This window comes from Haliotis cracherodii, unplaced genomic scaffold (genome assembly GCF_022045235.1).
Source record: "Haliotis cracherodii isolate W230 unplaced genomic scaffold, xgHalCrac1.p SCAF_4, whole genome shotgun sequence".
Classification (NCBI taxonomy): domain Eukaryota; kingdom Metazoa; phylum Mollusca; class Gastropoda; order Lepetellida; family Haliotidae; genus Haliotis; species Haliotis cracherodii.
Window position 1 is genome coordinate 12,582,907 of NW_027266297.1, and position 10,486 is coordinate 12,593,392.

At 38.3% G+C, this 10,486-nt stretch overlaps 1 protein-coding gene across 1 annotated transcript in view; it reads right to left on the minus strand.

The window, feature by feature from the left end:
• LOC139478832 (sperm flagellar protein 2-like) overlaps window positions 1–10,360 on the minus strand; it is a 46,240-nt gene extending 35,880 nt beyond the window's left edge. The window contains exons 1-10 of the mRNA XM_071261493.1: window positions 10,221–10,360; window positions 9,409–9,511; window positions 8,802–9,054; window positions 7,667–7,884; window positions 7,156–7,249; window positions 6,567–6,640; window positions 5,518–5,725; window positions 4,310–4,498; window positions 1,504–1,691; window positions 519–681 (exon numbers count right to left, since the gene is read on the minus strand). Of these exons, the coding sequence (XP_071117594.1) occupies window positions 519–681; window positions 1,504–1,691; window positions 4,310–4,498; window positions 5,518–5,725; window positions 6,567–6,640; window positions 7,156–7,249; window positions 7,667–7,884; window positions 8,802–9,054; window positions 9,409–9,511; window positions 10,221–10,278 (1,548 nt within the window). The 5' untranslated portion in view covers window positions 10,279–10,360. The remainder of the gene's footprint in view (window positions 1–518; window positions 682–1,503; window positions 1,692–4,309; window positions 4,499–5,517; window positions 5,726–6,566; window positions 6,641–7,155; window positions 7,250–7,666; window positions 7,885–8,801; window positions 9,055–9,408; window positions 9,512–10,220) is intronic.
• Between the last annotated feature and the right edge of the window lie 126 nt (window positions 10,361–10,486).

Here is a 10,486-nt window from a genome sequence, read left to right on the forward strand (position 1 = left end):
TTATGTTACCTTAAATATTGGGCAGTTGGGCAAGGACACTGGTACATGTCTATTTGTATTTCTAAGGACAGTCATTAAAATCTGGAGACGATAAATGTCCTTAAACATTTCAGTTTCATGTCATTACATAGAAAAATACCCATGGAAAATACAACTCCATGCAAATCAGTAAAGAAATATTCATTGTATACTTCCAAGGGAGCTGATAACGCACACTGACGGAGGTAAAAATGAAATGAAATAATCTTTGAGCAAGCTTGTGTAAAGTCTGGTGCTATTTTTTTTGGACAAATAAATTGTTGGATGAATGAGAACAGCTATTTCACATTATGAGAAAAAAAAGTCGAAACTGAGAGCTAGTCATATCACTTTGATGAAACATATGAGTATAGTGCTGACAGACCAAGGATCATAATCAGGGCAAATCTGGGATATGAACCAATGATCACTTGATCTTGGTACAGTTAAGGGACACAACCCTGCACAGTGGATCTGAACTCAACACACAGCTGTGTTACCTTGTACTCCATGAAGTCCCCTTCGTCCAGCAGCTGCTGTCTCTCCTCCTCCAGGATCTGTTCCGGCGTCAGTTCTGCTCCCTCCACAGGGCTCGGCTCAAACAGAGGCTGACCCGCCACAAACACAGCTGTCCATTCCCGCATCAGCTTGGGAGGCAGTAAGCTGGAAACCATGGAGGACTGACTCACAGACTGGTCTATGCTGGTCTCGCTAGTTATTACTTATCTTAAAGTCTCATCATATCTTCTATCTACAGTAAACAGTATCCTATGATCTTTTACATTGAGATCCATGTTGGGGCTAAGGAGTAGAACAGGTCCCAGTACCCTGTGAATATTATTAGAGCAGACCATGTTGGGGATTGAGTGGTAATTTATTATTGTCATACACATTGTGATTGTTGCTCATGCATTCAACCACTGGTTTGTCTGGTCTAGACATGATTACTGGCAGGACACCTAGATATGAATATATTATTCCTGACAATGGCATAAAAAGACATTCACTCAGATTAAGAAAATAATAGTCTTGGTTCTCAGGCACTGCCCGCATCATCATGAAGTCTGCTGCATGTTTTGTTTATATTTGCATTTTCCACAAAATGAAATAATCCTAATACTTAAAAACAATGCGATCCAATATAGCACACAGTTACTTCCCTTTACATGCGCACTGCTTTACTGTGTAGCAAAAAAAACCCCAAAAAACAATGATTGCCCGCACAATATTTTCAAAATATCATTGCCTGAGAACCAATTCTTTTATTATTTTAAGCCTCATTTATTTCATTTACACCAAACCATACCAATCATTCTGATCTGTTTCAACATGTTTTGCAACAATGTTTCAACATCTGCCAGTAAGACCAGATATGACATCAGTTTGCTTTTTTCTACAACTCAGATTCCAGATAATCAACGCAGTCTTCATACTAAGATTAATTTCCATTGTGTTATGACTGTCCCTGCACTAAGATCTACTTACCCGTTAGTGAGTTCTCTGTACTCTGCCACCTTGCTGGCGAAGTCGACCACCTGGTTGACGACATCGGAACAGATGTCGTAGTGCTTCTTGTAGCGGTCTGCTGCCCTCTGTGCTGCGATCTGGTCATGGAGCTCCTTGTCCTTCTTGGTTTGTTCCATGTACTCCAACTTGGACAGTCTAGCTAGTTCCTGTACATCAAAGTTTGGAAATGTAAACTTTTCCGAAAATGTCCATCAAGTTCTTTTTTGAGTGAGTGAGTTTAATGCTGTCTAAAACAGTATGCAAGTTATATCACTGCTAGTTAGCTTAAAGTGGGAAGATCTCAGTGATGCAGCTTTCAGATGTTTACCACTTAAGGGAAACCGTATGATGCCGACACACTTATGTACAGTCAATATTACAGGCTAAATGCTAGAACAGTTATAGCATAATTTCAGCATCCATTAATGCCAGTGTGTCCCAATGCTTGGGGGATTGATGCTCAATCACCACTCTGAGTCTTACAGCTGTATGCTGGTGCTCCTTCACATATGCTCATACCCCAATGCTTGGGGGGAATTGATGCTGTCGTTATAGTAACATGAGAATCCCCTTAATGCCAAATTCATATTGTGTTGATGTATGTGCTGTATGTATAATTGTTTATTACTTAGATCACCCGTTTAATAAACATACAGCTGTATTACACATTGTGTAATACCAAAATGCGTGCTTATGTACTCTCGGAACACGTTTCACGAACAAATATTGAAAGCTCTCAACATCCCTCGGCTAATTCAACGACATTGCATGTGGAGTTGATAGATCACTGAGAGGAGCTTAAGCACACTCGATGACCCCAGCAACCTTGTTGCTAGGCTGACGTCACATGGCATTGTTTTGCCGATGGATCTTGCAACAAAATTCCACAAATTACGTCATCGGGTATTGTGACGTTATTGTAAACTTTGAGGAGCAAAGCCTGTTTCACAAGGCGATTGTATTGTAGCGCAACGACAGTCGTTAGTCTAAGTTAAAGTATGTGAGTTGCGATAATCTTAGCCCTATGATAATTTTGTGAATTCTAAAGGTAGACAGTTGTATGGTATTAAATTCATACGTTTCAACTTTTGACGTGTTTGAAGTATTATTCTGTTAAACTCAATTGGACTATGCCGTGGATCGTGTAGATGTCAGCCTATTCATACTCAACAGTATAATTCTAAAAACGTTATAAATGGGAAGTAATAAATAAAATACTAAACTCACTCCTGTGTAAAACCAGTTTTATGAAACTCGTGAATAGTTGTGGTATCTGACAAGCGAAAGCGAGTCAGATACCACAATTATTCACAAGTTTCATAAAATTGGTATTACACGAGAGCTCGTTTAGTATTCTATATGTAGATTCATATATATAGATTAATATTTCACTGGATTATTTTTATCATTTCCCCTTTGGAACAGCATCGTCGGTGCAGGGATTGCATATTGGTACTTTTCTTAAAAACATTCCCCTAAGTTTCATTGTAGAAATAATTTTCTAAGACCTTCCTCACCATCCTCTCATTTGCGGGAGTTGATAAAATCCTGAATATTTTTACGCTTCCCTACTTCGGGATTCCTTTACACGAGGAACTTTTAGGATTTTTAAAAAGTCATTTCAAAAAGATTCTTCTTTTAGGTCCTTTGATATTGGTTTCTTCCTCTGCTGGCATGAATCCCCCATAAGAAAACCTTCATTTTCTATGGTTTCCGGCTTATACGTTTTTGACTGATTGCTGAGTCTATTGATAATAGACGTTGAACTTACATGACGTCATCTCAAGCATGACGTCATATAACTATGGAACTGAAAAGAGATGATTGTAAACATGACGTCAAATAACCATGAGAATCTGCCACAGATCTCAGCTTACTCTACGCATTAGAGTCCTGCCATAGGTCTGAGTCCTACATATAATTGTCCTTTCGCAATGTCATCACAAGAAATAGTCTGTTGTATTTCTGTGTTTTGTTGGCATTATAAACAGCAGGGATACCTAGAAGGGCTTCACACATTGCACCCACATGGGAAACAATGCTTTAACCACTTGGCTATCCACTGCAACAACCCCACTATGTTGTCGGTGTGTATCACCATCTCACAAAGTCTGTACACCAGTCTCTCTAACCTTCTTCGTAGTATATGTATTGTGACACATTTATCATCATAAAGATTTTGTTATTCACTCAGATGAAATAATAATTAACAAACAAATCTGACCTTACAGATAGAAGCAGATAGGGCTTGGATGAGTTCAAATTTACGACCCGCATACCTGACCCTACCCGGGTACCCACTGTTGGTCTCAAGAGTTGGGAACAAAATGTCTGATTGGGAATTGTTTTACCTCAGCCCTGGCAAAAATTATTTGGATACATGTATGAAACGATCAGATCATACGTACACTGAAGTTGACTGAAGCTTTATCTTTACTCAAACATATACAAGTCAAAAGTAATATGTGCATCGTCAGAAAGAAATGCTAATAATAGTGACTTGTAGTGTAACCACTGAGCTATAGTGTGTTTTCGTTATCAAACAATATATCACGTGACTAACCACGGGCCCGGGTAGTCCTATGGGTACCTGTGTCCTACTCAGGACCCACCTGACCCGAGTACCCGAGTTACCCGTCCCAACCCTAGAAGCAGAATAGTCTCCTTTTGATACTTTGCCCCTATCTTGTCACTATCTTTGGGCACATGGGTAGGATACTTTTCTGTTAATTAAGCCCCTGTCATACAATACTGTCCAAAATAAACCACAGTAACTCAGACTCACAGCTTCTTTGTCCAGAGCATCTTCAAAGTCCCGGAGTCTCCGTTCCTCGTACTGCTTCTCCCGAGTGATGCGGTTGGTTCGGATCACCTCCTTCTCATGCCTGGCCTGCAGCAACTGCACAGCGATGCGTCTCTCCTGCTGCGACTGCCGCATCAGCCGGTTCACCATCATCTCCTCACGCCGAGCTTCCTACCAGGGAGGAGGAGTATACATTTGTAAAACTAATCTGGAGGAATATACTTCAGGCCAAATCAGTTATTAGATTTTCATCCCGACCTACCAACTACCAAATACCCTGCCTCACATAATTTTATTGTCCTTATGTACCTACACACCTTACCATGCACATATATATCCTCTCCATGACCAAAACATATTGAAATGTAATGAATTTTTGAGTTTCAAAACACTGGTATGTTTTTTAGGGAGAAAGACCAATCAGAGATTAAAAGAAATGAAATATCAGCGCTCAAACGCCAGACCCTTTTCCTCCTTGGAGCGCTGGGTATTTATAAATATTTGTCATTTAGTCGTGTATATAGATTAATGTATTCAAAAGATATATATGTAAATAAGTTATTAGTCCTGGGAAAGCTGTATCATATAAATTCTAGCCTGCGGGATATTATAATGGCACAATAGGGAAATCATTATGGTTAATCACAGATTGGAAACACTCTTGAAAAAGGCATTTTGAAAACCAAATTTTCAATACGTTTAAAAATAATCTGGTTGTCTTTTTGAGAAACATGCTAAGGATATGTTACTGTGAAAACATGTATCATTACAGGTGCCTGATGACCCATCTTCTCCACCTACTGCACATCAACAGGAGTTGTTCCATTGTATTTTGCCCTATAATAACATTTGTCATGAAATACATTTTGTGTTCCCTTTTCCATCAAGAAAATGTGTTCTCCCAATATTCATTTGTTTGTCCTTGCCACACTCAACTACTATTCCAGCTATAAATTGTCAGTTATTAATAATCAAGTCTGGACCAGACAAACCAGTGACTGATGTTATGAGCAAAGTTCACGCAAGGTCGGTCTGACGTGACCCGTAATAGGGTGTCCTCAGATCTTTGTTTAGCAGTAGCAAGAACTAAGATCTGCTTTCAATGAGATTGGCCTGGCTATATACAGTATTGAAACTGATGTCAACTTTTTTCAAATGTAAAATTACAATGAATGATGCAAGTTGCCAACCTCCTGTGATTCATGCGACTTCATCTGATCCACCAGGACCTTCCTGCGCCGCTTCTCTCGCTCCTGGCGGGCATTCGAGTCCTCATGCAGCCTCTTCCTGATCTTGCCGATGTAGTCATCATTGGAGGTTGGCTTGATCAACTCGATAGGGTCCACGTGTAGCTTGTCATCCTCCCGACTCACTAGGTAGGCCACATCAAAAGACTCACTGGAAGAAAGGTAACGGTTAGTCGGAGAGAAAAATTGTGTCACCTTAACAATATCCCAAACATAACACTAGGACTGAAATAATTTCTTTATATACACAATATCATATGTTTATGGATGAAAACAACCCAATAATGGATTGATAGCAGCCATAGGGTCAAGTCTGCAAGTAATTGTAATATCCACACTATAAGTGGTAGCAGGATCGTGAGGGTATGCATCTAACGTAGGTTTTATACCACAAGCCAAATTTATCTTACCGACCTGTTTTAATGTGACATTGTAAAAGAATTAACATATATTCAAAAACAGCTGTTCGATTGAGCTGAGGTTAACTTGTGCTATGTCACGTGACTTCCATTTACTCGAAAAAAGTGTGAGGCTTTTTGCTTCGAAGCAGGATATAAGGGATTTATTTACTCTGCCTCTCAGAAATCCACGTCCAGCCTGTATTGCTTGTGGCGGGGTATAAGAGATTTATCCCCCATCTTAGAAATGTATAACTCTCCAAGGGGGGTTACACAGTATTTTATCAAGATCACGTGGACCAGTCAGATCTCATCATTCTGACATGAACGTATGACAATATCATTTATGACCTTATCGAGATGGCAGGATATTGCATCTAAGAACGGTTAGTCCCCTAATGCCTGCTAAGACCATGTGCATTCTCATTCGTTACATAAATTACAGATATGTTGCTTACTGTAAAATATGTAACTACTATTAACCCAATACACGCATGTGGCCCTGTTATACAGTGACTGTAGCTTAGTAAAGGTTTCATGTGAACATGGATGAATGTTGTCAATTTCCCTGACAACACAACTAAGAATATTTACCTGGAGTCAAGTTTAGATGGGGGCAGAATAGTCTTCATCTTCTCCTCAAACATGGCAATGGATGACATGGCCTCCTATAGTGATACAGGAAATAATAATGATGAATAGAGAAGGAACATAAAAGCGAGTGAGTATAGTTTAATGTCACCTTGAGCAGTATTCCAGTTATATCATGGTGTGTCAGCTTTACTGTAGGATTAAAGCCTGAAGTGAAGTGATAATTAAATGAGACCTTTCTTTTACTCAGATACAATTCATCTCCGTGTGATCTGATGACTCTCTAATCAGCCAATCAGCATCAAGACTTCTAAGTTCAAAGTTTGTAACATCCATCAGTTCTTTATAAATGTGTTCGTTATAAACATAGTTTACTGTACTATGAAGGGTACTTTTGCATTCTGTGAGAGGTTTCTTTTGCTAAGATTAAGATTTCTGAAATGAGGGTAAAGAAATAAAGACATATCGTTTTAAAGCTGACATATGATGACAATAACTTGGATGATCAATTTCTTTATTACACTTGTAATCCATACTATTTTGTCAGTAAAATGAGTGTTGTTAATTGATAAGCAATAACTATCTACCATACCTGAGCTTCTCTTCTCCGCTTCATGTTTCTCCTCAGTTGCATTGCTTTACTTGTCCGATTAGCGGGTGGCTTGGGGATCTCAACTGTAGCTGCTCTGTGATAAGAGAGTAACATGGATTAGACGGTATAGTTTGAATAATATTTTTGCAATATCTGTTTGACATTAACATTAAAATCACATAGTGGTCTGACTAAATTTGTCACCTTTTTAACATATCTGCAACATAATAAAAACTTTTCCTCCCCAAGAATTGACCACAAGTGATCATTAATATCCAAGGGAGGCTACTCTTAACGTTTTCCAATGAGCCTTGTTCCAATTTGCTCTTTAGACAACCACAATCACCACCAACAAACAATCAAATGCCTTATATACAATTACACTGAAAAGAATGCAGTGATCTAGCAAGTACATAGATCACAGATTCATTGCTGACCACATGTATATTCTTTCAATGCTGCTTTTCTTTCTATTTCATTTACCAAAACTTTTATTTAAAATCATGCTTACTGAATTTTGGCAACCATCTCGCTTTGTTTTGCCTTTAGCTGCCGAGATCTCTCCAACAGTGCTTGTCGCTGTTGCTGTTGTTCTTGCAAAATGCGTTCCTGTTCTACAAAACGCTCTTTGAATGCAGTCTTTTCCATCTCTATCTGTTTTTCATGGAAGCGACTCACGAGTGCCTCAAGGTTCAAGTCTGTTTGCCGAGGTGTTGCGTGTTTTAGACGCTGTGTTAGAAATAAAATTTATGACATAAATAAAGAAAACAACACATATTAATCTAAACAAAACACTGAAAATACTTAAAACCCAGATAAAATGTGAATATCACTATTCTATTGGAAGTCAACATATCTGATCTTTATATTCTCAAATCTACTCAGTGCAATTAAAAAACATCTTATTTTCCATTCCACTCCTAACCTCTATCATCCTTATGCAAAAACATGAAAAATAAATACAATACATTAGATCTGCTTTTAGAAAAAGTATACAGGTTTCTAGTATCAGAGAATATAGCATCATATTCCTGAACCAAACAATACCAATTTTGAAAATTCTTGTGCATGTACCATAGACAGTACTCTACAACACAGAACACAATTAAAATAGTAATAATAATCATGATAATGTCTATCGACTCTTTTCTTTGACATTGCTGAATAAGGCTTGCAAAGGATTACAAGAATCATTGCTTAGAGATTGTCCTACCAGAATCCTGTGTCCGTAGACATGCTTGATGTATCCTACATGCCAAGACCAAGGATGAACCCTACTTTAATCAATGATACTTAATAATTCATTATCTAATCAGTCTCGCATTGTGCAACGCTACCCATCTAAGGCACCATCCAATCTGTGTCTTGTTGCTGGGATACAACAGCCGACAAGACAGAAGGGGAGACAACTCATCTACGCAGAGAAATGAATCCAATGACAGTTGCTAAGGTGATGATTACCTCATTAAGGAGGGTTTACTGGCAATCACTATAGATTGCTTTGCCATTATGAAGCCGAGCCCTGTGTTTTGTAGGGATGACTTTATGAAGAAACATTTATTGATTATTGCTCAGGTAAATGGAAGAAAATTGTTCCTGGCAGATTATTGAGCCATTATGCTCAGGTGTCTGTGGGGATAAAGTACCTGTTTGTATATTTCGGTTTCAACAGCATTTAGTTTGGCTGGAGCTGCTGGCCTCATAGTTTCCATGGCAACACCTGTCAGATTGGCTTTCTTTTTATTATTGAGTGCTATGTACAGCTGGTACATGATCCGTGTTGCCACACCATGTCGTTCTGTCATGATATCCCGAGCCACATTTGTGTCAAATGGGATGCCAAGTAGATGCAAGACGGGTTCGATGCGGGTGAAATTATTGAGTTTTGAATCTGCCGTTCTGGAACATTTACATCATCATAAATATATGTCTGACGCAAGGATCCAAATATTAGTAAATGAACATGCCTGAAAAAGGGTAGAAAGAATTATAATGCCATTTTTAACATAAATACCTGTACATGTATTATGTTATAAGAAATTTAACAAGCTTTCTTTAAAAAAGTATGTTTTTGTAGCAACAGTCTGAGACCTAGGCATTAGTCTGAAAACCTAGCAAAATTCCAATCTGTCTCATTAACTCTGCTAATAATCATAAGTTTACATATTACTAAACAAATCTGCTGAAAAAGCAAGTTAGCGTTTTAGTTTCACAAACTTGGGACGTAGAAGAATGTTACAATTGAGAACTTACTTGCTCTGAGAAAATTGGTCAAAATCATCTTGAAGTTGATACTTATTCAGAACTTCACCAATCAAAAACCCTGAAGAGAATTGTCTTGAAAATCCTCTTTGATCTGGAAAATGATTGCATGCATTTTATTTATATTTCACCCACGATGGTTCCATATTGATGTACATATGATAAAGTGAGTGTTGTGTGTGTACTTTCAGTAAACACCAGAACCATAAAAAAATATTTTATTGAATTATTCATATTTCAAAGCCAGGTTCTAATACAAGACCACAATGCCGATTGGTTTCTTCCGAGACAATACATTTTTAAACAACATAAAAGATTACATATTTCAATAATGTAATTCAAGTTGACGAGGTATCACTGTTCAAAGAATTTTAAGAGCTATGTGAATAAATGATTCAACTGGCATTCACGTAACATTATCTCACAAAGCCTAAACCAAACGATTTCCATATAGATTCTGCGACATGATCAACATTAATTTGCTGGGGGTGATACTACTCGTTCAGTCCAATTATTGATCAATCATTCATGTGTGCAGCAGCTTCTTCACACAGTCCTAATTGTGCCTCATCTTTATGCAGATGTTAATCAGCTGGCTAGTTACTAGGCCTATACCACATCCTGGAAGGGTGTCATCTAGTATAACAGGCAGTCTCCAACATGAAAGACACTTGAAGCTTGAACATTATACATAATTTTGCCCTGCGCCTGCTAAATGCCTCCAAAAATGAAGAAATTACAAAAACAAAGATTATTGTGTTATTACCACCGGGACATACAATGCGTCCATCTATCAAACTTACCGACGGGTGAGGATATTGCAAGCTCTTCATTGAGCCAGTTAACTAAAATATCGGTCATTTTGATATTTCAGTTAGACCGTACCCCTTCACCCTGTCCACAATAATATTTCTACTTTGCTTTGGACTCGGCCATGAGCAGGTGTTTGGGGAACAAGCGTCGCTATGGCGACCGTAACTAGACTGCCGTATTTTGGTACATAATTTGATGTACGACATTAAACATTACGGATTTCTACCTATATTCTTCTTAGATATCAACCAATCTC